The 23,699-nt window shown below is 50.2% G+C and overlaps 9 protein-coding genes across 9 annotated transcripts; 6 read left to right on the forward strand and 3 right to left on the reverse strand.

Moving 5' to 3' along the window:
* Window position 1: 1 nt before the first annotated feature.
* DFJ58DRAFT_695962 (Phospholipase/Carboxylesterase-domain-containing protein) lies at window positions 2-983 on the forward strand (the record flags this gene model as incomplete). Its single annotated transcript, XM_041383465.1, has 2 exons — window positions 2-182; window positions 291-983. Exons 1-2 carry the CDS (start codon window positions 108-110, stop codon window positions 981-983), a joined length of 768 nt encoding a protein of 255 aa, XP_041250023.1. The 5' UTR covers window positions 2-107.
* DFJ58DRAFT_759778 (S-adenosyl-L-methionine-dependent methyltransferase) lies at window positions 978-2,620 on the reverse strand. Its single transcript, XM_041388371.1, has 9 exons — window positions 2,373-2,620; window positions 2,209-2,320; window positions 2,121-2,159; window positions 1,862-2,063; window positions 1,743-1,810; window positions 1,531-1,678; window positions 1,432-1,484; window positions 1,326-1,381; window positions 978-1,275 (listed from the first exon to the last, which is right to left on the reverse strand). Exons 1-9 carry the CDS (start codon window positions 2,601-2,603, stop codon window positions 1,195-1,197), a joined length of 990 nt encoding a protein of 329 aa, XP_041250024.1. The 5' UTR covers window positions 2,604-2,620; the 3' UTR covers window positions 978-1,194.
* A 3,103-nt stretch (window positions 2,621-5,723) lies between these two features.
* On the forward strand, window positions 5,724-7,412 carry DFJ58DRAFT_651562 (uncharacterized protein; the record flags this gene model as incomplete). The annotated part of the gene is made up of 5 exons (XM_041381624.1): window positions 5,724-6,222; window positions 6,275-6,429; window positions 6,480-6,591; window positions 6,643-6,875; window positions 6,933-7,412. 5 exons carry the CDS (start codon window positions 5,724-5,726, stop codon window positions 7,410-7,412), a joined length of 1,479 nt encoding a protein of 492 aa, XP_041250025.1.
* A 225-nt stretch (window positions 7,413-7,637) lies between these two features.
* On the forward strand, window positions 7,638-10,934 carry DFJ58DRAFT_368471 (uncharacterized protein). Its single transcript, XM_041380072.1, has 8 exons — window positions 7,638-7,723; window positions 7,778-8,097; window positions 8,154-8,314; window positions 8,368-8,379; window positions 8,440-8,567; window positions 8,629-9,020; window positions 9,076-9,165; window positions 9,224-10,934. Exons 1-8 carry the CDS (start codon window positions 7,693-7,695, stop codon window positions 10,799-10,801), a joined length of 2,712 nt encoding a protein of 903 aa, XP_041250026.1. The 5' UTR covers window positions 7,638-7,692; the 3' UTR covers window positions 10,802-10,934.
* On the reverse strand, window positions 10,851-15,334 carry DFJ58DRAFT_881809 (uncharacterized protein; the record flags this gene model as incomplete). The annotated part of the gene is made up of 12 exons (XM_041394560.1): window positions 10,851-11,537; window positions 11,589-11,817; window positions 11,865-12,150; window positions 12,200-12,731; window positions 12,784-12,810; window positions 12,860-13,413; window positions 13,464-13,712; window positions 13,765-13,970; window positions 14,022-14,635; window positions 14,688-14,813; window positions 14,897-14,982; window positions 15,034-15,334. The coding sequence occupies 12 exons, from the start codon at window positions 15,332-15,334 to the stop codon at window positions 11,067-11,069; spliced, it is 3,681 nt and encodes a 1,226-aa protein (XP_041250027.1). The 3' UTR covers window positions 10,851-11,066.
* Window positions 15,335-15,448: 114 nt separating this feature from the next.
* Window positions 15,449-19,147, forward strand: DFJ58DRAFT_903644 (nucleoporin autopeptidase-domain-containing protein). Its single transcript, XM_041394873.1, has 8 exons — window positions 15,449-15,637; window positions 15,693-15,791; window positions 15,848-16,087; window positions 16,144-16,292; window positions 16,354-16,831; window positions 16,882-17,013; window positions 17,065-17,280; window positions 17,334-19,147. The coding sequence occupies exons 1-8, from the start codon at window positions 15,529-15,531 to the stop codon at window positions 18,857-18,859; spliced, it is 2,949 nt and encodes a 982-aa protein (XP_041250028.1). The 5' UTR covers window positions 15,449-15,528; the 3' UTR covers window positions 18,860-19,147.
* Window positions 19,148-19,217: 70 nt separating this feature from the next.
* On the forward strand, window positions 19,218-20,104 carry DFJ58DRAFT_651319 (uncharacterized protein; the record flags this gene model as incomplete). The annotated part of the gene is made up of 6 exons (XM_041381614.1): window positions 19,218-19,450; window positions 19,501-19,677; window positions 19,732-19,753; window positions 19,821-19,925; window positions 19,980-20,009; window positions 20,060-20,104. Coding segments are annotated over 6 exons (612 nt in total), but the record flags the coding sequence as incomplete, so codon positions are not given.
* A 302-nt stretch (window positions 20,105-20,406) lies between these two features.
* On the reverse strand, window positions 20,407-21,206 carry DFJ58DRAFT_368403 (cytochrome b5-like heme/steroid binding domain-containing protein). Its single transcript, XM_041380071.1, has 6 exons — window positions 20,994-21,206; window positions 20,912-20,940; window positions 20,825-20,861; window positions 20,670-20,767; window positions 20,546-20,619; window positions 20,407-20,496 (listed from the first exon to the last, which is right to left on the reverse strand). The coding sequence occupies exons 1-6, from the start codon at window positions 21,070-21,072 to the stop codon at window positions 20,430-20,432; spliced, it is 384 nt and encodes a 127-aa protein (XP_041250030.1). The 5' UTR covers window positions 21,073-21,206; the 3' UTR covers window positions 20,407-20,429.
* Window positions 21,207-21,964: 758 nt separating this feature from the next.
* On the forward strand, window positions 21,965-22,712 carry DFJ58DRAFT_368639 (uncharacterized protein). The gene is made up of 3 exons (XM_041380073.1): window positions 21,965-22,193; window positions 22,250-22,452; window positions 22,509-22,712. Exons 1-3 carry the CDS (start codon window positions 21,997-21,999, stop codon window positions 22,517-22,519), a joined length of 411 nt encoding a protein of 136 aa, XP_041250031.1. The 5' UTR covers window positions 21,965-21,996; the 3' UTR covers window positions 22,520-22,712.
* The last annotated feature ends 987 nt before the right edge of the window (window positions 22,713-23,699 follow it).

Below are 23,699 nucleotides of genomic sequence, written 5' to 3' on the forward strand. Positions count from 1 at the left end.
CTGCTATTGGGAGGGTTACTATTCCTCGCTCCGGTGCTAAAATTCTTTAGACGTGCCATTTCTGGTCTACTTGACATCTCTCACCCCCTCAATACACACTCCCAACGATGTCGATAGTCACGTTGCCTTTCCTAGTGGTGCAGCCAACCGAAGCACATACCGCAACGGTGATCTGTGTACATGTAGGTCCACTTTCTCACCCCGCATAACCTTCAACCATTTGCAACAGCGTTGAGCGCCCAGTACCTTACTTCGCCTGTTTCGTCGTTCACGCTGACCACATGAACTAGGGCATCGGTGATGATGGCAGAGGATGGAATCCCCTCACAAACGAGCTCGCGCCTGCCCTCCCGCACGTAAAGTGGATTCTCCCCCACGCACCTCAGCGACCCGTAACAGTATATAATAAAGAATGGCTCCGTGCCTGGTTCGATATACCATCTTTTTCCTTCACCGAGACTGAGGACGCACCGGGCATGTTGGATTCGGTATGCAAGCTGGACGCGCTTGTCAAGGCCGAGGTCGACGCTGGCATCCCAGAAGAGCGTATTGTCCTAAGCGGCTTTTCGCAAGGTGGTGCAATAGTACTCCTTTCTGGCCTCGGCGGGCGCGCAGTGCGCGAGGGAGGTGAGGGCTGGAAACTTGCAGGAGTCGTAGTAATGAGTGGGTGGCTGCCATTACGGGACCGTTTCAAGTCGCTCATCTCCCCGCACGCGCTAACGATGCCAGTTTTTTGGGGTCATGGAACAGACGACCCACTTGTGAGATATAGCTTCGGGCGAAAGTCGGCGGAGATTTTGAAGGACCAAGTCGGTTTAGCGCTAAGGTGGGGCGACAAAGGAGAGGCGGAACGCGCGGCCTTCGGGAGCGCTGGTGTGAGTTTCTTGGGGTATGATGGTGTGCTACACGCAGCATGTTCCAAGGAGTGTGCTGATCTGAAGGAGTTTTTAAAAAGAGTAATCCCTGACAATCATAGTGGATGAGATACGGTTATTAGACCGAGATGATGCTATCATTTGCTTTCTTGTTTTTCATAGGTTGCATACCACGTTACAGTCGGGATTGTAGGATTTCAGTAATTCTTAGCAAGTGAAAGTCAAATTCGATAGTCGATAGTCGAGATCTGATGTCGAGTATATAGCAATAGTTCGAAGCTAGAATAAGATTCTAGCCTAAAAACGATAGCGCGAGAAACTAGAGCACATCTTTGAGATTGGTCTGGGCTGATCCACGTTCGAGGGGCTTAAGTTGATTGGGCGAAGGCTTCCAGCCAATCTGAAATAGAACATGAAGTAAAAGCTTATCAAAGAAGTATTTGAATATACCATGTAGATAATCTGGAATGTCGCTGGAACGGAGCCGTCTTCATTTCCGTGTAGTTCTAGTTAGAAGAATTAAATTCTATAGATTATCCACTGTGCTGTAACAGACCTTTATAAATAGCTGAGGCAGCAGCCAACGTATCCCTGTGCAAAAAGTGTCGCCTACAAAGTTACAATAGGAAACAAAGATAGCATCGAAGTAGCTCACCGTCCAACAACAGCATTGTTCTCACCCATGTCGCGCAGATCTTCGAGAAGCTCCCACATGCTCGGGTACCCAACGCGTACTTCATCGATATCTACAGTGAGTAGAGTGAATCCCGCACGAGAGAGAAGGTTCGAGATATCTTTAGTGTCTATACAAAAAGCAGATTAGAGCTGATAAAACAGTAACGATGCGAAAGTGCATGAATGAGTTACCTGTCATGGGCGAAATATGTGGCGAGATGCCGCCCTCGCGATCTACTTCCGCAAGCTGAAGGGCAGTCCTGTGGAAAGAATGTCTTTCAACAAAATAGAAAACCACCCTCATCTCTTACCGGAGCTCAAACAAGGTGTCCCCGCCAAACATAGCGCCTAAAAAGAGCCCATCAGGTTTCAGGGCTTCCTTTATTTGTACAAGCACGCCTGGTAGGTCGTTCACCCAGTGGAGGCTGAGGCAAGACACAATGGCCTCTTGAGAGTTGCGAGGAAGAACATCAAGGAGATTCTCTTCATCTGCATGTGCACGCTCTACCTCAACTGTGGATCACTCGTATTATTGTCAGGGCGTTACCCCGGTGAAATAACATAACGCGCCTTCGAATTCTTCGTCCGGATCTCGGTTGAGCGTGGTCTCTGTATGATAGTTAGCTAGGAATTTAAGAGCCAGAAGTAAGGAGCGGACCGCTAGAATCTATCATGAGTACTTTGCGCGTTTTTTCGGGATCGAGGAGCTTGGAAAAGTGACCAGGCCCTGAGCCAAGGTCCACAATGGTATCGAATTTGCGTTTGATATCCTACACAAAAATCATTCAGTTAAGGTAGAAGGAATAAAACAAGTCAACTGACCAGTAGTCTCTCCATCATTCGGTCTGCAACTTCATCCCGGACGTAGTCTACAGTCCTGCTCCCTACACCTGCATCTCTGCTTACTGCCCGATCTCTCTGCTTCCTCTTAGCGGCCCGGTCGAACACTTGATACACACCAGTTGCTGGCGGAAACGATGAGGATGATTCGGAAGCAAATGCACGCGTACAAGGACGTGCTGCATGACGAGCAACCACTCGGAGGAGGGACATCAATTACTTGGCCTCGGAAGCATCCGAACTGCGTTGGGTAGCGTCTACGCGTGACATGCAACAGTCACAAGACAATCACGAGCGTGTCTCCTACTTTAACTCTTTCATCGTCTTTTGGTTTACTTTTGCAGTTCGGGGCTCCTCTGCAGTTTTTCGTTCGACTTGCTCGATAGTTGGATATCGCGGCAATGAATCACAGTGGTCAACCCAACTCAAGCTCAGATTATCGCGCGATGGCCCCGTTTGTCAACCCTCAAGACTTGTCGTACGCGTCACGCAAGGCCAAGATCGAGGAGGCTAAGCGGAAGCTCATCGAAATGGAACTACAAAATGAATTAGAGGAGGCTGTAAGACAAGGGCGGGAGGCTGAGTGAGTGCTTTGCTGTTGAATAGCGTTGTGGCTAATGCGCCAAAAGGCAGAGACTGGTAGCAATGAAAGCGTCCAAGGCAGCGGAAGTGCCGTGAGTAAAGAGATTTCACAATACTCTGTAGTGATTAACATATGTGATCACTCCACTAGCATCGTAACAGGGCTTTCATCAGCAAGTGGCTCTGGCCATTATCCTAATGCAATCTATCATCAGTCTGCGGAAGAAGCGCCCTTGACAGCTAGAATTGAAGGAGAAATACGCGACTCGCCTCCAAATGTACTGCTTGTATTTGCTGTATCTTCTGTAGTCTCACTCCGTACAGTCATCTAGGCCGCCCACACAAATGCCATATAACCACCAACGGAACTACCCAACCACCAATCCGTCACAGCAGACAGGATTTCAGGCGCATATTCCTCAAATTTCAGCGCAGCCACCACTGCAGAGGCCATCCTTTGTGCAAACGCAATCACAGGCAGCGGCAAGGTCCCAAAGCTCGCGTGCACCATATCCTCTGGGTCCCACATTTGCTGTTCACAGCTATCAACATCCGCAACAAGCCTCGTCTACACCCTATCAGACCACGTATCAGGGTGAGCAGCCTCATCAACAACGATTTAGATATAGTACGTAGAATTTTGTCCGTTAATTTGACATGGTTGTACTTACTGCGTCTGTGTTCTACCCCAAGGTGAGGATTACTGGGCAAAGCAGAGCCAAAAGTATGCGGCAGAGCTGGGTGATGCAGGTGCGCAAACTTTTCCAGCAGGCGTCAAACCTTAAGCAAGCTCATTTGCTGGAACAGGGATACCCCAGTATGCCACCCAAGTTCAACATCAAGTAGCATCCTCAGCTGCACCGTCCGTCGCGACTATCGTATCATCAACTCAACATCCATCTTTGTCATCCGCTGAGCCACAGGCCACCAAACGTCAATCCTCAGGCCACCTTGCTCAATCCGCCACCACGAAACAAGAGTTTATTCGGCAGTTCCAGTTGGCTTGCAATGTAGGTTGTGACGTTGGTGAATTCTTTGCCTTCCTTTAAATATTTTCTAACAGGGCAACGCGCAAACCATTCAAGACTTTCTGAGCTCTCATCCTGTGGCCGTGGAATGGTGGTCTGAAGCTGCGCGCAGCGTCAATCCAGCAAACTTAAAAGACGAGGGAGTAGTCAAGATGCTTAATGACATGAGAAATCTTACGCGGTTACCCTTTCCTCGAGCCAATGCTTCTGCATCTGCGAGTACCAACGTTCACGTTCCTACACCAATCTCGGCAACATCTGTAGCCACAGTTCAACCTTTGCCCCCGCCTGCGAATCCTCCGTCCGCTCAACAAACGCCAGCAGATCTCAGTACAAAGGAAGCTTTCGTGCGATACTTTCATGAACGATTTCAGGTGCGTCCCTTTGTACGCCGCTGACCTACCGAGTTTGACGATTTTATTATCCTCAGCGAGCAGACATGAACGTGATTGTCGACTTCCTCGTGCGAAAACTGCATTCCGTGCCGGAGGAGTGGCGGAAGGCGCTCCTCGGGACTCTAGCTCCAGAGTTGTTAAAGGAGTTTGGTCACGCATTGACTCGTGCAAAGGCTTCAGCAGCTATCAAACATGTGCCTGTGACTAGTGCTGTGATGACAGATGCCTCCTCCAATGGTGTGCCGACCGTCGCACAGCAAAGTCGAACCACTACTGCCAGCAACGTTGTTACAACTGCAACTACGCACACTACGTCTGAGTCATCAAAGTCGATTCCCGTACCCCCCAGACCGTCTGTTACCAAAAGCACGCTGGCTAAGTCCACGAGTGCACAACCCCCGAGGACGTTGACTTCAAATCGCACTGCTGCGACTACCGTCGCTGCATCAGTCACCAAGACAACCCTCGCACCTCCAGCACAAGCATCCGTATCGACTACGCAGACGGCGCCTTCAGCGCCCTCAACGCAGCCAGCTACATCTCTGACCGGGACTAGTATATATGGACAAGTAACGGGCAGTGCGTATCGCCCATTCAGTGTACCCCCTCCAATGAGTATACCAAGTGCCGATGGCAAGGTTGCTTCATACGCGTATGATCCATATTTGAGGAAATACGTGCGGATGGATATTCCGAATGAGCACCCAGTGCCATCAGGATCGAGCGCGGGTACACAGTACCATGACTCTGTGTCCAAAACATATGATGGGCAGCAGCCGCCAGCTCTCGTGCCCCAGGGAATACCAGTGTCCACGCAAGCTCCAGCTACCGTATTGATTCCGCCTGCCACTCCGCCGCGACGGGAACAGAGTGGGGCTGCCCCAGTGGCGCGCACACCGCAACAGGCCGATAGGTCGCGGCTCGCAAAAGATATACTACGGTCACTAGGAATAAACCCGCCACCCGCGACGGCGGAAGAAGAGGAAGAGGTTGACAAGGAGGCTGGCGTATCACCGGGAAATTTACCAGCAACCGTACAGCATCAGCAGGAGACGCCATCATCTCGCGACTTATCAGTTGAACCCCTCCACGAAGCCCCACTGGAGATTAGCCTCTTACAACCTCCTTCGAATGTTTTGATGGAACAAGAACAGCAGCAAAGTCCTATCAAGGAAGTCATTGCTGATGACATAATCGTTGACGATGAACCAAGTACTACTACTCCCGAAGAGGACACTGCCTCCCCCGAATTCCCACTACCTGCTACTACACCATGTCCAGCATCCACGTCTATGGATCAGGAGGAGTTGGCGCGTGGAGTTGATGGAATGTCGATAGCCACTGATGTGCACCGTTCCGAGCCTAGTCGAGAAGATGGGCCTATCGACAGTCCCATATCATTCCCAGATCTTGATGAGCCTCTACCGCCTGTGCTTGAACCTGCGGGTATCTCATCTCCTGCCCCCAGTTTTAGAGAGCAATCGCGCGAACAGAGTGAGGACGATAGGAGTGGGGCTCTTCCACTTTTCCTGCCGTCGCTGTCAGCATCACCTGCACCCTCTGACCATTCTGGTGTCCCACTTCCACCGGAGACGGACGATGAGGTTTTAATAGTAGAATCCGTCCAGCGTGGTGGTTCGCCTTCTAAGAGCCGCGTAGATTCGTTGGATGAGGATCATGCACAGACATCACTACGAAGTGTGAAGAGGAAGAAGGGTCAAAGGGTCTATGTGTTAGTACCACCACCACCTCCTGAGCTTAGGAGGGCTATCAAGAAACGAAAGCTGGAGGATCAAGGCATAGTCTCTGGCTCAGAGGAGGAAGAGTGTACGAGTTTGTTCCAGTTCGGGTGATTTTTTCTGGCTTATGTTCGTTGCAGCCAAATACAATGATTTCGAGCAAGCCCTCATCGCGGACTGCGGAGTCCGAATGGTTGAGAGACCCTGCCAGTGGAATGGATGTGATGCTCTGATGAACAGCGGCGAGAACCTCTATTTGCATCTCAAGTTACACGTGCAAGAGACTAGCTCTGAGGTAAGGGGATTGTGGCTGACAAGATCAGGTAACTCACCAAGCATCTCAAGGGGTCCTTTGCATGCCGCTGGCAGTCATGTCCTCGGAGATTCAAGTCGGCAACAGTTTTGGAGAAACACCTACAGAAACATGCGTACTTCCCTCTGCCATGTCCTCTTGCAAGTACGTGTGACCTGACAGTCTCGCTTACTATGTCCGATTGACCTGCCTCAGATTGTTCAGATGTTTTCGATAAACCAGTTGAGGCGATGGGACATGAAGTACGGCACCAGCAACAGGAATCAATCAAGAAGTTGGAGATGAAACAGCCCCCAAAGCCTCTCGCGCCAAAAATACCTCCAATGCTAGATCCTCCTCCCAACCGTCTACCATCTTATCGTGTGGAACCGAGATACATTCGCCAAGCTCATATCCCACCTCAACGCCATGCCGTGATTGGTCCCTGGGTGAGTCTTATCAGAGACGTTAGGTATACCTGCGCTATAACTGATATGGTGATCAAGGTTCTTCAACACATATTTAGCCCTGTCGAACAAAACCTGAGAAAGCAGAACGCACCTATGCGACTCCGGTACCCGCGCCCCGACGCTCGTCCGGAGAACCTGGATAACTTGAGGGCAAGACCGGACGAATATGACTTCCTGGCATCACTATCGACATCACCAACGCGAACGATCCGATACGAGGATCTTGATTCTGGGAGTGTGTCACTGGCACTGCTTGACGGGCTCACGCTCTGGGATACGGATTCAAATAGTGATCGAGAAAAATCGAATCCCGAAGGGGAGGGCTCTGATCCGACAGAGGACATGGTGATCAAGGTGCCAGAGGGAGGTGCATCTAGTTCTGTTCCCATGGAAGGATCTGGCAATTTACCGGTGGGCGAGGCCTCAACCACGATGGACGGGATGATTGGTAGTGAGTGGACTACGGAGGGCGCCGTGGGGGAAGAAGAGGCTGTGAGGATGATGTTATGGGATTGATGTCGTTGTTAGTGCACACGCACGGTCCTTGAGGCCTGCCTTGAGGGCCTCTACATATTATTAACACTGTTACACTGGTCGGATGACATTGTGGACAGACTGACAGTACTGTCGTGTGTAATTAGGACAAGGGGTTGAAAATAATTTTGTGAAAGTTGACCATAAGCTTATTTTGGTGAAATTTCCTTGGTGATGAGAAGCGTGATCGCAATCTGAAACCGAGTTCTAGGCGTCACTACTTTGGCCGCGTGATTCTCCTACACTCTCCCGCCTGTACATTATGATCGAGCCCATTGCTAGTACTACTCACGGTGAGCTCGACACGACGCTCTTCTCCAAATATATGGCCGTTAACCAACCCACAGCAGTTCCAACTTTTATTTCGTCTCGTTCTGCCGATGTTATCCTGTCCGACATTCGTCCTACTAAATTAACTCCCGACGCTCTCAACTCCATCAATGCCCTACTAGACGAGTTACTCTATAGCATACTTAATGCAGCTCGGTCGTTCAACCCTTCCCGACTGAGGACCGCAATGCACAAAGTTCTACCAACCACCCTGGGCAAGGAAGCTATACTTGAGGCTGAGATGGAACTTAGAGCGTACTATCAGCGTACAGTTACCGCTGTGGGTTCGGGCTCGTCGAGCGAGGATGGCGTTTTCAATCTGCAGTGGGCATCTGAGGTGCGTTTTATGACATTGTGTTACATTCACTCAAACCTCAGCACTACTGTGTACAGCTTTTAAGACTTAAATGCGAAGCATATTCGACTTTAAGCGACACAGACGAGAATTCAGACGCCGAAAGTCACCTCAAGGAACGTATGCTTGCAGATGGTGTCCCTCCTCCCAAGCAGGAAGTCCTTTCACCAGCCTCACTCTATCTAACTGCCGTCATCGAGTGAGTATCCTCTGCTGTTATTCGGAGTTCTTGGCCTGATATCCTCTCGTTAGGTCCATATGCGAGTGAGTCTTTCAAGTTCTTTCGAAAGTGATGTTCCTGGTCTGAGCTCATACACATGACAGGCACATTCTGTCAAACGTGGGACGTGTCGCATCACGAGATAGTAGCCGAGCAACAGCTAACTCTCAAGATTTATTCATCGCACTTTGCGAAGACAGTACGATATATGGTTTTTTCAAGAACATGAAGGGTTAGTTCATTTTTGTCCGAATATTCTTTGGCACATTGATGACGTGTTTTGTCGCTTCTAGTCTACGGACAAATTGAGACATTGTCAAAATTGCCGAAACCGAGACGGAGTAAATCTTTCACCCGAGAAAAGTTGTCGGGTGCGACGTCTTCGGCGTCCTCTCGCGAGGGTGATGTATCCCGAAAGGAGAGCTCACGCCATCGCATGTCATCAGAATCGTCTAATATCGGACCCGCCATGGTTGCGGGCTCCAATCATCACTCTGCGAGATCATCTATCGACAAGGCACGCGCGATTAAAATATTTAGTGGCAACAGCAATAGAGGATCAAATGACCATCCAAATGGAACTGACTCTGTAGTTGGTCATAGGAAGACAGATTCGTTAGTGAGCGCGAATGCGAAACAATCCTTCCATAGTGGGGACAGGTCTCCCATTTCGCCGACATTTTCCGTGCGACTTCCACTGCTTCTCCATTATGGATGCGTTGACTCATAATGCGTTCTAGGAGGATCGATCACAAGAATTCGATGACATGATGCGATCAGGGTCAACCATGAAGGTTTCGCTCACCCCGGATAGGCTGCGGACGATGGAGGTATTTAAGGTTTCTTATTATCACGAAATTTTACGGATTGGTGATAATTGTTTGGTAGGCTCTTAACAAAGAGAAGGCACGCTTCAACGGTAGGAAAACCTCCCTCCAATCATCCCACAAGGACTCTATCTCGTCCGAAGTATTACTAGCGCCCACTGCGCCCGACCAACCAAAGCGGACGACGAGACCATCCTTGCAGCACGTTGATTCTATTCACGAGGACGACGAAATACAGCCCATAGCGAAACCCCCTCCAACGTCACGCCCTCGACAGCTCAGTGCCGCTACTGCTTCAGGATATAGTCCACCCTCTTCCACTCGCGCTCGCTCTGCCTCTTCCGCTGATCCCATGGTGCTAAAGCCTACCACATTCCCACTGCCAAGGCCGCCGCATTCGAGCCTTGGTTCGTCCCTGAAGCCACCGAAGCCGACACCAAGCAAGGTACAGCAGAGGCAAACAAAGCCCGTCCCTCATGGATTGGACGTCAACCAGTCACGACCTCCTCGTACTCGTACCGTCGCGAGAAACCGAGAGTCACTTGATCTTGATGATATCATGGGTGGTTCGGATGATGAGGATGAGGCAGAGAAGCTGAAGAGTGCGCCATGCTATAATCCGCAGAGAGGTATATCGGCAAGCGCTAGAGAGCTGATTGACTTTCTCGCCGAGGGCCCACCAGAACCTCCCGCGACTTCCCCAACCAATATCAATTCGGGGTCTTTTTTGACCCCCAAAAAGACTGGTCGCCTGCAGCGCATGATCTCTAAGATCACCCTCAACGGCAACGAGAAGGTTCGTTCCGACAATGAATCTGGCAAAAGCTCTCCCCGGAGGGCAGACGCTCCTACCCCTCTTCTACCCAACAAGTCCCTGACAAATCTCAGCTCCCTCGCGAACAGACCCGTTCCGCCTCGATATCCCACCGACTTGCCCTCCGCTACATCATCAGAGTCTCGCACCTCTGTTGATAATGCACTCTCAGATCATCGGGTTCGGAAACAGTCTCTTTCACGCAAGCCGGTGCCCCCATTCGATCCTAAAACAACCTCACCAGATTCTCTTGTTCCTACGTTGGCTCCCGGCATGCCTGTGGCGGATGTTAGTTCCCCTGCACCTCCCGTGCCCACCAGTTTTACAGTCCCAACCACTTCCAAACGTGTATTTGAACATGATTCCGTCAGCAAACGTGGTTCTGGCGATAGTTCATCGGCCGTAGCACGCGTGGAAGCCCCTGCTCGTTCGAGCTCAGAGTCAAAAGCGCCTACCGTGCAAGCGCCAGAACGTTCCTCTTCCAGAGTTGTCCTCTCACACCTTGCCAAACGTCCAGCGCAATTATCCCCCACTACATCTTCACCTTCCATCCCGGCATCTGTCATCGATCATGCTCATGAAATGCGGCGAACGCTATCGCATGCAACGAGCGCAACCGAATGTCGTCTGCTCATAGATATCTTCTTGGCTCGGGCTGGTTTGGTGGCTGATTCGTCGGAGCTTCAAGTTCTAGTCCCCGCCCCGCTTACCCCTGAATCTGCTGCGAAGGAGTCTCAGATGGAGCACGCCATTGTTGAACTATTACTGGGTGGCGATGAAGAGTCTTCAGACCCGCCAGTCCAGTCTGAACTATCTGAACCATGATCCATGCAAGCCTCACCCGTTTTACGATTCGAAGCTACTATGGATACAGCCTAATGATACCCAGCTCTCTTCACTCGATCTTCCATATAGATCTAACAACTACTCATTTCTATTGACCCTCATTCTCGCTATTAGTGTCAGCAAGCTGCCAGTCGGCCTTTTGTTCATTTGGTATCCGTAGCCTAATGTTATTAACGATGGTTTATGTATGGTTTTTGAGCCACGAAAGCGATAGCAAGAATATTGATGAGGGCGACAGTTGTTGTCATTGTACTTCCAATGAAACGGCAATGCCCATGGCAGCCAGCTCAGCGCAAAGATAGCGGAACACGTAGGGGACCGCCACAACATCGAGATCACCACCTTTTAATGAACTGCGCAGCACGTTCGATGACGATATAGCCACCTTCACGCCTGGCAATGGACTTCGATTGGGACTTTGTCCTGTGGTAAGAGCCTGGCGAGCTCGTTCGTCATCTTCCTCGGCAACTGCGCGGCACACTCTGCAGTACTCTCCACCTGGACCACTTGCTTTCATCGTGCCGGTAGATGACTCGCCCAAGCTTATATCATCGTAACCAAGGGATATGAGACTGCCACAGGTCCGACAGACCCATGCAGTGGAGTAATCTGAGCAATTCATTAACCGGTCCTGGAGAAGGAACGACGTCCCATGAGCGATCAGAGCGTCGCGTTCCATCTCCCCAAATCGGATGCCGCCAGCACGTTTGCGACCCTGTTCAGGTGATTAACAAACAGACATCACCATATATAACGACTTCCCTACCTTGACTGGCTGACGTGTCACAGGGTCAACCGGGCCTGTGGTTCTGACCTGGAATTTGTCTAGGACCATGTGCCGTAGACGTTGGTAGTAAACAACGCCGATGTAGATATCCGCGGCGAACTCTTGCCCAGTGATGCCCGAGTACATGGGCTCGTTGCCGTAGTAATTATAGCCAGCTGCTAATAGCTGTTCGCCAAAGTAGTCAATTGCTCTGTCTTCTTCAGAGAACCTGGATGCTGTCAGCTGGCATCAGCAACAGGAGCAGTGGTGATTTACTGGAAAGGAGTCGCATCTTGTGCCAGTCCGTGCATAGCGCCAGCTTTGCCAGCCATGCTCTCCACTAACATGCCGATGGTCATGCGACTTGGGAATGCATGCGGATTGATGATAACATCAGGTTGCATTCCGCTCTCCGAGAAGGGCATGTCAACAGTGGGCCATTTTTGTGAGCATACACCCTTCTGACCATGACGAGACGAAAATTTATCTCCGATAACGGGAGAACGAGTTATGCGGAAAGTGACATGTAATTTTTGTAACTCTGTATCTCCAGCATCACCGCCTTGAATTCCGTTAGCAGCTACCAGGATGAACCGGGGCGAAGACCATACCTAACATGCGCACTTCATCCACGATTCCTTGCTCATCGCCTTTGTACTTGACGAACCTCGTGCGCCCAGTAGTATCATCGATGTAAGCGGCTATAGGATCCCCAGAATCCAATTTGGTGCCGATGAACGGCAGGCCATCCTTATCCAAAAAATGACAGCAGGTATGCTGTCCATCGCCTTCGGCCGTTCGAACATCGTGACCAAGACCAAAATGCAGTGTAGGGGATGTTGATGATTTGGCAGCCCCTCGCATTTCCTTCAGATCGATTATCTGAGATTTGTAGACTGTTCCGTAGCCGAAGCCCCGTTCATGTGCGGATTTGTTCAGAATCATGGCGTCCTCCATGTCGTAACCGGTGTAAGAAATGACGGCAACGACGGCATTGGTGCCGTTTGGGAACGAGTCCATGGCGTAAGTATTGTGTAGATGTGGTCGAACAATGGGAGTTTGGCCAGTCTGTAACCGGTAGAGCTTGTTGTCTGTTCTATGTTGTAGGGCGGTAGATGGGGTACCCATAGTTTGTTTACCCATCTTGAGACACGAAGTCAAGCTGGGGTGATGGTTGTTGTGTACTGGGACTTACCTGACACTGATAGATATTTCTGGGACTCTGCACAGCAAATTAGTAGCAGCCTGTAGAGCTCGTTCTTGTGCGTTACCTGATTGAAATCCGAGAACGGCGTCAAATTTGCCAAGATGGACAAGAAATTTGTGGGTGCATGTTCCACGTGTGTTGAAACATCTGGCTCGACCTCGTCAGGTTTGATTGCGATGTTCATGTATACCTGTTCAAATGATCCAACTTGGTCGTCCTTGCCGTTGGCGATGAACTTCACAGGACGCATCATCCTCGCTCGGGTAGAAAACAAGAACAAACCGGGGTACTGTCCACCTTTTGATTCAGGAACAAAACCGATTTCCAGATCAAGGGGAACCTTGTGTCGACCCTCGGTTTTCCATATCCGTAGATTGGTGGCAAGCTGCTGGGAAACTGACTGTCTCGCCCAGCCGATGACGCGACCGTCAAGTTGAACGCAAAGGTTTTTTCGGCCATCTATTGAAGATGAGAAGGCCTGTGTCATGCCGTGAGCTGCCAGGAGTGCGGGGATCTCAGCAACGGAAAGAGGCGCGGTGACAATGCGGCACGTCCTCGAAAGATGATTGAGCAGACCACACGGGGCACCATCAGGCGTGTGCACTGGACACAGGAAACCTGGATAATTGTTAGGATGGGACCAGAATGGCTGAAGCGCACCACTTTACCCCAAGCTTCTGGTAATAACTTTCGAACGGTTGTTGTCTTGAGCTCGGCGAAGAAGGCACCACGATGAATACATCTAAAATGACTTATATACCTCATCCAATTGAGTTTTTCGGCAACAATGGTAAACCCAGATGCTTGTTGCAAATCAAGACCCGACGGTGAGACCAAATTACCAGTAGCCAAGAAGTTTGACATCTTGGAACCGATATCCCAGTTCACCTTATTGATGACCTTCATAATATATCGTTCTACGATGATCATCAGTTCATAGCAAGGTCGAAGCGAGGCATTTGTGCGTACTGTCAAGAAAATCGACTGGTGGTTCTTCTTTCCTGACATCTGTCGCAATCTGGTTTCTCACTTGGTTCAGCGCTTCCTCAAGGCGTTCCTTGATGATCATGCCGTATAAATAACCAGGAAGCAGTACTTCCTGGTGCTGTGGCGAATCTGGGTTATCTGCGCAGCACGAGGAAGATACCACACTGTACAACTTTCGCAGCATGAATCTGCAGGTAGCGGTCAGCGTATATCAAGAAACAAAGAAAGTAGGTACGAACACCAGCATCCGGAATTTGTCGCGAGCCGACTCGAGATGCACCAGAACCATCTTTTGAATTAACCAAGCCCCAAGAGCTTGGTTCGTCCAGTCTTCGGGCATGCCAAGAACAACTCGGAATTTGTCGCCCAAGTACTCAAGACACTGATAACCAGTGTACAAGCTATACATTTTGAAACTACGCAGAAGCAGCTCAACCCGATCTGTTAGAAATGTGTTTTCGTAATCTTGCATCATGATGTTATCAAAAATCTCCCTGTCGGAAGCGCCGATAAGAGCCTTGAGGATAAGCATGATAGGTATCACATATTCTTGTTTCCTCCAGCTGAATCGTAGCATTGCACTTCCGTTTGAGAGATAGTGGAGAGTATTGGTAACGCTGGATTGATCAGGGCGAACGCAGCGAATTTGTACTGCATACTGCGTGTACGAAGGGCCACGGTTAGCGAAAGATGGGCGAAGCAGCGAAGTGACATGGTTTCGACGGGGAAGGATCAGATAGCGAATTAACCGTTCGTTCCCATTGATGATGAAGTAGCCACCAAATTCTTCTGGCTCTTCGTGTCGCCTCACAAGTTCTGCAGAAGGTAGACTACGAATATTGCATCGAACAGACTAGTAATATCAGTCAGTTCATCGTCCAAACACGCATATAATGGGTGCTTACCCGAACCATGATCGGAACTAGACCACAGTCCCGCATTACAAATTGATCGGGATGAATGTTCCCATTAATGCTCCAGCAGACCTTTACTTGCATACGCCCCCGATAAGAGGTCAAGCGCTCACGAGCCTATCATGTGCGTCAGCTTTAGGGCATCTATCTTCCACCCTGTAGAGCTTGGGTTCAGGTTACGTTCGACGGAAGCAACTTACCTCTGTAGGAAATATCTTGCGCTCAGTGCTCCATGTATCTCTGTCTGTAACTCTAGGAGGAGCTATAGATACCTCTTCTATCCATACTATTCCATGCGATGAACACTATGCAATTGGGAGCCAAATGCACCACTCACTGCTCAGTCGATTGCCCCAACCACGCTGACCACTCTCTGTCCCAAGCTCGCCGCTGCCATCGAACACGACGCGTTCGCCTATGTCCTTCAGACCTAAAGACAGTAGTCCTCGACCATCTCCGTCTCCCTTTGGCAGTCCAGAATCATCGAAGAGGGCGTTGAAGGATTCGATATGAGGCGTGACAAATTCGTTAAGGATCGGATATGTTGAGCCTGTTTTGGATGGATTTTTGAATGACTCTTCGCGCTGGATGGTGTTAAAAGTAGGCTGCCGCCTTGACTTCTGCGAGCCGTCGGGCATAATGTCTGAACTACCTCCCCTGGCTTTTCTCAGCTGCACCTCTTGCCAATTTTTTGGCTGAATAAGGTTAATTATTGCCGTGAGATATAGCTGCTAAATATGTGCATGTCGGACCTTTGATATTATGAACTCCGCATCCTACTCCTGATGTCGACAGCACCAGCGACAAACGACTGCAGGCTTTTTCTTCAGATATGTTCGGAAGTAACACACTGCAATCTTCCTGGGCAAATCCTCAACAGAACCAGAGCCAACCGCAGAGTTCTGGTTTTGGTCAGCCTAGCGGCTTCGGAACCGGAGCAGGTAAGCAAGTCATTTGCCTGTACAGCGTTTTACACACCTATTAATCGCCGAAAAGCCTTTGGATCAACAGGTGCTTTTGGTCAGCCCCAGCAGCCACAGGCCAATCCAATGTTTGGCAATTTGGCGAACCCAAGCACGGGGACTTCAGCATTTGGTGTGTCCTATCGCGTTTATATTGTATTCCTCGTGACTGAATTACGTTCGGTGCAGGCGCATTTGGCCAGAATCCTCCACAACCAGCTGCGGGTACCTCAGCATTCGGAGCTCCAAAGCCTGCCACGGGCTTATTTGGAGGGGGAGGTACCTCAGCTTTCGGAAGTGGCGGTAATACTTTTGGCTCAACAGCTGGGACGGGGACCACGGTTTTCGGATCCAATCCCAACACTGGAGGTGCGTTTGGTTCTTTTGGACAGAATAGACCCACCACTGGCTTTGGTGTTACCTCTCCAAGTAAGTGCTCTTTAATTTTTTATGAAATCACAGAAGGAGCTCACGCTTGTCTTCAGCCACTGGCAATGACACCACTGCTCCTGTTACAACAGGCACATCGAATCCTCCCTACAGCTCATTCGGTGAAAAAGACCCAACATCAACAATTACTCTGCAATATCAAACTATAACGGCTATGCCCGCCTATAGAGGGACGTCGCTCGAGGTGAGTGATTATCACCGTCATATATCATTTCCTCGCTTAACAGTCTTGCAATCTTAACTAGGAGCTTCGTTATCAAGATTATCAACAGGGACGGAAGACTGCAGGGGCATTCGGCCAGCCATCCTTTGGTGGCACAACAACTACCCAACCAACGAATTTATTCGGAGGCGCGCCTACCCAGCCTGCCAGTACATCCATGTTCGGCAGTGGCGCCAGCGCGGGTACAGGCGCGTTCGGAAGCACGGGAACAACAGGCAATCCTAGTACTGGCTTTGGAGCTTTCGCACAACCCCAGCCCGCGCAACCGGCGACAGGTTCTGGGACGGGAATATTTGGGTCGGCCTTTGGTCAGCCTCAACAGCAGCAGCAGCAGCAGCAACAACAACAGCAACAACCTTCCGTCTTCGGTTCTTTCGGGCAGCCACAGCAGCAGCCAGCCACAACTGGGACCAGCATCTTTGGTTCGGGTGGCGGTGGTACATTTGGGCAGCAGAACAAGCCCGCCACTGGCTTCGGCAGTAATACCTTCGGGTCAACAAGTAGGACTCTTGCCGCTGCTGATCTCATATCTTTTAACATTCTCTAACAGCAGGTGGCGCGTTCGGTTCTACAGGAACCTTTGGACAACCAGCCAGCCAGCCTGCTGCAGGTACTACAGGCATTTTTGGCCAATCCCAACAGCAGCAGCAACCTGCAACTGGGAGCACATTCGGTGGTTTTGGTACATTACAACGGCCACGTTCTAAGAACAGTACTAACTTTTCGCTGTAAGGTTCGAACACGACTGCCAAACCGTCGATTTTTGGTCAGCCTGCTCAAAGTGGCACAACGCCTACCGGCTTTGGCACGTTCGGCAATCAACAGCAGCAGCAACAACAACAACAGCCTCAGCAGCAACCTCAGCAGCCGCAAGCGGGTGGCATATTCGGCAATACCGGTGGTGGCATATTCGGCCAGCCTCAGCAGCAGCAACCTCAACAGACTGGGTGTAGGTTTCTTTTTTTCCCCACTAGTTCATCTAGTGATCTTTTTCACGAATAGTATTTGGTCCCACCACAGCCCAACCTCAAGGTGGCCTATTTCAAGGTCCGACAGCGGGTGGAGGTTTATTTGGGAACGTCCAACAAAATCAGCAGCAGGCCCAACAGCCCGCTCAACCGGGTGGGCTTTTTGGGCCCAAACCAGCCACTGGCGGGGGTTTGTTCGGAAATACATTCGGTCAGACGGGCACGACGGGAACAATCAGCTCGCAACCCCAAGCAAATATTTTCGGGCAGCCTCCAGGTCAAGCAACGAACCAGCAACCAACAGCTGGGACGAACGCGTTTGGCTCATCCTTATTTGGTCCCAAACCCGCCGCACCGGGGCTTGGCACTTCGACATCAACAGGTGGCTCATTTTTTGGCAATGGACAATCGTTGTCTAGTCTAAACGCCTCTGCTACTGTTCCTGGAGCACAGGGAACTCTGTTTGCCTCCATTGCCGAACCTCTTTCTCAGAACCTGCCAATCTTCTCGATGCTTCCTCCTGGCCCGCGTGCCGTAGACCTTGACCAACAACCCAAAAAAAAGCCTGGCTTTTTCGTCGATGTCCCTACACGTTCACCAATTCCATACCTGCAACTCGGCTATACCCCCGCTAATTCGAAGCTGCGCGGTTTTGCGACATCAACGTCGGGGGCTGCGCTTGGGTCCAGCACGAGTCCCTTCGCCACTTCACTGACGAATGGGAAATCTAATGCGTTGGCACTTAGTCGCCTCGATGGGAAGGGTCCTGATGGATTGTTGGGGCGAAGCTCCACTCCATCTCTAGGAAGTGGAGGGCGTCAAAGCGTGAAGAAATTGATACTGGATAAGAAAGTTGAGCCTGCAGACCTCTTTAGTCAATCTGGTTCGCGCGCTAGTCCCAGTAGAGTAACGTTCAGCCCTGCCCTTAGCCAGGCCGCACGCGAGAAGGAAGTTGCAAGAGAGAAAGAAGCCGCCGTCAGTGCAGCATCTGCTGCTCCTCAAGTGGAGACTCCAACACCTATTGTTCGCAAAGTTCCCGGTCGCTTTTCTGCACAGAGCACCATCAACGTGTTGGGCTCCCAACCACCCTCACCTGCAAAAGAGCCAGCAGCATTGCAGCATGGTAGCTACTGGGTGAAGCCCGCCTTACCCACTCTCATCAACCTTGGTTACGAGGACCTAGTGGCATTCAAGGACCTTGTTGTTGGGCGCGTCGGCTATGGCGAGATCCAATTCTTGGCACCAGTCGACCTCACTAATCTTCCAAGACTTGGCGCTCTCCTGGGCGAGATCGTCAAGTTTGACGATAAAGAGTGCAGCGTTTACCCCGACACTGATGATGCAGACAAGCCTGCACCGGGCTCAGGGCTCAACGTTCGCGCGCGCATTGTTCTTGTCAGATGCTGGGCGACGGATAAAGCGACTCGCGAGCCCATCAAGGATGAGAAAGATCCTGGTGCAATCAAGCACCTGAAGCGGTTGAAGACGATCAAGGAGACCCATTTCGAGAGCTTTGACATTCGGGAAGGAAAATGGACATTCAGTGTGGATCATTTCTGAGCATGGCTCTCGTTCTTCGCGAGGTGTTGGTTCTCCATTGGCATACATGTGCGGTGCAGTAGTATTCCTTTCCATATCTTTGTAAGTGTTGTCTATGCCACGAAGTGCTGTTATTAGTTTAGGTGCAGTTAGAAATACTTTGTACGCAAGTAGATAGCTTTCAATATTTGAATAATAACAAACACCAGAAGCAGAAAACGATGACATCAATTTACGCCCGACGAGTTGAAGCGGGTCACCTTGAAATCACCCAGCATTCCAACTAAGTCGACAACTCCCATCATTGTCCTATCATGAACATGTTGAATGCAAGTACAGGTCGTACAATGCGCGAAATCATGCTGACCGCGTTTGACAGATACCTGAAAACGAGCTTAAGGGGCAAAACGCGGCTGTCGCGCGCGGTGCCATAGAGGGCGCACTCGCAGGCTCAGCAATCGTAGCACCGACATGGTACCTGCTAAATCGCAGATGGCCGGCTTTTCGTGCTTTGCCCACTGCGATGAAGACGCTGGGCGCCGTCATCATCTTAGCGCCCTTAATTTCCATTAGGGCGGAGCACCGTGGGCTGGACTTTGATCGCCAGCACTGGTATATCGGGCGTTTTACTTTGAGACACCATCTAACTTGGATTGGTTTAGGTCGGGTATTGAAAAGACGGAGCTGGAGAAGGAACGAGAGGAAGAGCGGAGGAGGTGGGCTTCGTTGAGCCCTAAGGATAAATTAGCGGAGTGGACAGCGAAACACCAGCTCAGCGTTATCGTTGGCAGCTGGGCCCTTACTATGGGTCTCGTCGGAAGCAAAGTCATGCGTGACCCGTGCGTTTTCCTTTTGCAGTGTGGTTTGAGCGGGGCTGACCACTGAGATGACAGCTTGATCTCTACGCCAAACAAGGTATGAACTTTTGTTACTTCAGTCACTGCTTGTTTGCGTGCTGAGACCTGATATATCATTATATCAGATTGTTCAAGTGCGTCTCTGGGCTCAGGGACTTACTATCGGTGTCATCATCGCAGCAGCCGCTCTAACACACTCTCAGCGCGCACAGGCGGCTAACATGAGGAAGGTGTGCTCCTTTGCTTCTTTCCCCGTGTCATCGAGACTTCTAATGCTTCATTAGCACTCTCCAGATCATACTTGGGTTTACCTGGTATGAATTTACACCTTTCATTTTACATGTTGTGTTAACTTCAGTTCTAGCTGGACGAACAGCGCCTTAACAAGGAACGTGCACAAAAGGCTTAGTACTTGCCCTGTCCATGGTTTCATCCTGTGGTGTTCATCTTTTTCTGTTGTATCAATACGCAGCCCGTTCTCTGTACTGGTCTGACTCATCAGCACAGTTAATCAATCGTTCCATTTCGGTGTCTTCCAATCCAATACAGATCCTGGCTTATCGGAAGTTGATTCACGCTAAACCTGCAAAAAATGAAGCTCTATATCCCAAGGGACCCATGATAGATATAACGACAGACGAGGCAGGTTCATGGGTAACGGGCAAGAATATCATGAGGATATAAAATGATGTACGCCAAAAGGTGTCAGGGGAACAGAAAGTCGATCCATGCCTTCATGCTCCATAGAAGCGCCATGCAAAGTATGCTCCCAGTAGGGTCAATGGGATAAAGTACATCAAGCTGCAGGAGATGTCAGTTGTGAAGTGAACGCGCGTGTAATGAAACTTACTTTGAACCCTGCTCAACGGCATCTGAAACCGAAGCACCAGAGCCGGGGGTCTTGGTATCGCCGATTTTCAGAGCCTGATAAATTGGGTTAGTGCAGCTCAAGTTGGCATTAGGGTGCACCTTACGCCATCTTTCTCAAAAGCTCCGACGAGGAGGGGAGGGAGCAGGTCACGGGCCTCGTCAGAGTGCCCAACATCTTCGAAAGCCTGGGTTGCGTCTTTGCCTGTAGACGGCGTATCTTCAGTCCGGGATTAGCCGCCCATTTTCATGGGACACATACCAGCTTCGGCCAATATCACGTCGTCACCTCCTGGATGCTACATCATCGTCAGGGAACAGTTCAATATCCATCCCGGCGCTTGCATACCTCGTCGATGAACTTAGTAACATCGTACACTGTCCAACACGTCACCACGCAGACACAGTTTGACAAGCTTCCTTGTACTCACCTTCTCCGTGGATAAGAACATAGAGACTGTCTTTAGTAGAGTGTGCCTTGAGCTCTTCGTACGTGACAACCTTGGCCATTGCAAGTCCTGTTAGTTGTAAACGAGAAAGACGGTGATGACGGGAATGACTATGAAGCAAACAAGGAAGTAAGTGTTTCAATTGCAATTCAATGTATAAAAACCCATCAATATATTTTCTCACACCAATCGGAATTCGACGTACGTCTTTGTAACTAATTATGTCACGATTTCCCGCCAAATTGTCTAGTCTAAGGGTTGCTCTGTTCGTGTTTATTTGGGATCCGAGCAAGCGTCGGGACTCGTATCTAGACCTTATGGAGTGTATCCAGGTATGCACTTTCTGCTGGGCCAATCGGAGTGTTTGTTTTAAAATCGTTACACGACGAGTCCTTGCTGGCGTCGGAAATTCTCAAGAAAATAATGCGCATCACGGACAGATACATGACGGACGAGAACACGTCAAATGGATTATGCACGTAGAAAGTAAGTATATCCGCATCGGTTTAGTACTCGAATGACCACGGTTATTACTGCACAGACAGCTGGACATTCAAGCGTGGAACCAAGCACGCTCTAATAGCTATATCTTCCACATCATCAGTATAGGGACGAAAGCACTGTGAGCCATGTCCCTAGGCATTGACGAGTGGAGGTCGCGCAAGAAAAAAAAGTCGATCAAAGCCTACACCAAGTCACTTCCAAGATGCTGGTATGATTTGGTGTAAATCCCGGTCGGAATCGTCTGCTAATAAAATAGGAGGGACGAGACAGGCGTTGGCGGTAGGAAGTATTGTTTGTGTGGCACTTTCACTCAGCGTTTATAACTGGGCAGAGGAAGTGAACCTTTCGTTATCAGTTAACAAAAAAAAATTTAACGCGAATGCAAATGTTCGATCTCCGATTCACTCCGCATTCGGGCCGTGCCGAGGAGTGTGGGACACCTTTCTTGACCTCCTTCAACGCTCCCGCAAGACGTCGTACCATGGCTTACGACGAGCATGCTGACATTCTCGGCGGCCCCATCTTGCAGATACCAAATACTGGTATTCTGGGTCAATGGTCCCAGTACTCGATTCTATTCAGGGCTAGTCTCATCCTAGCACTTGGCCTATTGGTATCCCTCATCTCACTACGCGCCTGGGACATATGGAAAAAAAATCAGGAATTGGGTTACAGAAAGTGCGTCATTCTTTTTCCTTTCTTTAACCTCTGCTCACGACACTTACGACAATCAGAGCGATGCGTCGCAAACATGGAATCCCAGACTCGGACTGTCGTCCCTTTGCTGTAGCATATGCTGCGGCCACCCGGGCGCGCGCTGAACGTGAGGCTCAGGACAGACTACAGGCTAATAACGTCACGGAAGACCCTCCGGTGATAAATAATCAGGTTCCGTTGCCAGACGTGCATGGTTTGAGGCGAAGGGCGGCCGAACCTGGTGTGTGGAACTTTTTTGTAATTTGTTCTCGATCTGATCGGTATATAGCTACGAAGCCACATGTTAATCAACTCCCTGCTACAAGACGTACCATTTCTGGCTTTGATCACAAGCCCAATGGATTTGACTTTGCGCACCGATATAATCCCCGACTTCGGGATGGCCTCCTGCCCCTCTCACGCGAGTCCCTAACGTCTGGGAAACGTTCATCCTATCGTCGTGCTAGCAGAAAGGATCTCGGTTTCGACACGAATGCGGCAGTGGAAGGCAAGAAACGAGCGTATGATCATGAGGGCAATCATGAACCTGAAATATCAAAGAAGTCCCGTGTTGATAGTGGTGACCTCATTGATGACGATGAAGAACTCGATTTACTCGAGGAAGAGGACGAGCTAGAGCCTGCTCAACGGGGATCAAAACGGACTTTCGATCTGGATGAGGACGCTGAATATATGCGCATCGATGGTCGCGACAAGCGCCCTCGCAATATGTCGCGGGCTCAGACACCTGAAGACCAGGAAATGGATGATGTCGCCGAGTTGCACCCAATTCCTCGTGGGAAGAAGCGTGATCGTGCTGAGGCTGGCTCTACGTTTGGCGGTGATGATGAAGAGGAGGCACTAGATAATCAAGATGACAGGTCTCACCGTCATCGCAAGCGTCGTACGGTTCGTCCAAGAAAATCGGATGGTTCTTCTCGTGGTAGGAAGCGAGATCGTGATCCTGAATCCCCAGCAAGCGAGGGCAGTATTGGAGGTTCTCATAGGCATAGCGAGCGCACATCCAAGAAGAAGAAAGGGGGCAAGAAAACCTCTTCCGTGGCAGCCAGCGATGCTCAGGACGGCTTGCAGGATCCCCTTTGCAATGGTAGAAAGATTGGTGAAGAGTGGGAATCAAATGGTGTTCAATATAAGGTCGGGAATGAAGGCGAGCGGCTTCGTCTTACTTTGGTGAAAAAGGCTCGGAGCAAATATTCAATGGTAAGTCGCTTGTCCCTTTGTCGATGTACATGTGGAGCTAACCGAAACACAGCCCAAGGATTCTCAGCACCCAGATCGACAGGCTAATATGGAGATCTACGTGGAAACTTGGCTGACAGATGAACAACACAAAGACGCTGAGGAACGGCAGGAACTTGTGTGGCAAGAGACGCCTAGAGCCTCGATTGAGCCTAGCACCCCCGGTGAGGCTCCTGTATCACCAACAAAGACGGGCAAGGATCTGCTCTGGGATTCGATGAAGAACAG

Source organism: Suillus subalutaceus (genome assembly GCF_016647625.1).
Source record: "Suillus subalutaceus strain FC151 chromosome Unknown DFJ58scaffold_5, whole genome shotgun sequence".
Lineage (NCBI taxonomy): Eukaryota > Fungi > Basidiomycota > Agaricomycetes > Boletales > Suillaceae > Suillus > Suillus subalutaceus.

Bases quoted from the DNA above. Each gene is read 5' to 3' on its own strand.
- DFJ58DRAFT_759778 (XM_041388371.1), bottom strand. From the start codon at position 2,603: ATGTCCCTCCTCCGAGTGGTTGCTCGTCATGCAGCACGTCCTTGTACG. The intron at 1,382-1,431 runs GTCTGTTACAGC...TCTTCTAACTAG, and splicing joins TGCCTCAGCTATTTATAAAG to AACTACACGGAAATGAAGAC. The intron at 1,276-1,325 runs GTATATTCAAAT...GTTCTATTTCAG, and splicing joins CATTCCAGATTATCTACATG to ATTGGCTGGAAGCCTTCGCC.
- DFJ58DRAFT_368471 (XM_041380072.1), top strand. From the start codon at position 7,693: ATGATCGAGCCCATTGCTAGTACTACTCACG. The intron at 8,098-8,153 runs GTGCGTTTTATG...TACTGTGTACAG, and splicing joins ATCTGCAGTGGGCATCTGAG to CTTTTAAGACTTAAATGCGA. The intron at 9,021-9,075 runs GTGCGACTTCCA...AATGCGTTCTAG, and splicing joins CCATTTCGCCGACATTTTCC to GAGGATCGATCACAAGAATT.
- DFJ58DRAFT_903644 (XM_041394873.1), top strand. From the start codon at position 15,529: ATGTTCGGAAGTAACACACTGCAATCTTCCTGGGCAAATCCTCAACAG. The intron at 16,088-16,143 runs GTAAGTGCTCTT...GCTTGTCTTCAG, and splicing joins CTTTGGTGTTACCTCTCCAA to CCACTGGCAATGACACCACT. The intron at 16,832-16,881 runs GTAGGACTCTTG...ATTCTCTAACAG, and splicing joins TAATACCTTCGGGTCAACAA to CAGGTGGCGCGTTCGGTTCT.
- DFJ58DRAFT_368403 (XM_041380071.1), bottom strand. From the start codon at position 21,072: ATGGCCAAGGTTGTCACGTACGAAGAGCTCAAGGCACACTCTACTAAA. The intron at 20,941-20,993 runs GTGAGTACAAGG...CGTGTTGGACAG, and splicing joins TGTTCTTATCCACGGAGAAG to TGTACGATGTTACTAAGTTC. The intron at 20,768-20,824 runs GTATGTGTCCCA...CGCCGTCTACAG, and splicing joins CGTGATATTGGCCGAAGCTG to GCAAAGACGCAACCCAGGCT.
- DFJ58DRAFT_368639 (XM_041380073.1), top strand. From the start codon at position 21,997: ATGGCTTACGACGAGCATGCTGACATTCTCGGCGGCCCCATCTTGCAG. The intron at 22,194-22,249 runs GTGCGTCATTCT...TACGACAATCAG, and splicing joins CAGGAATTGGGTTACAGAAA to AGCGATGCGTCGCAAACATG.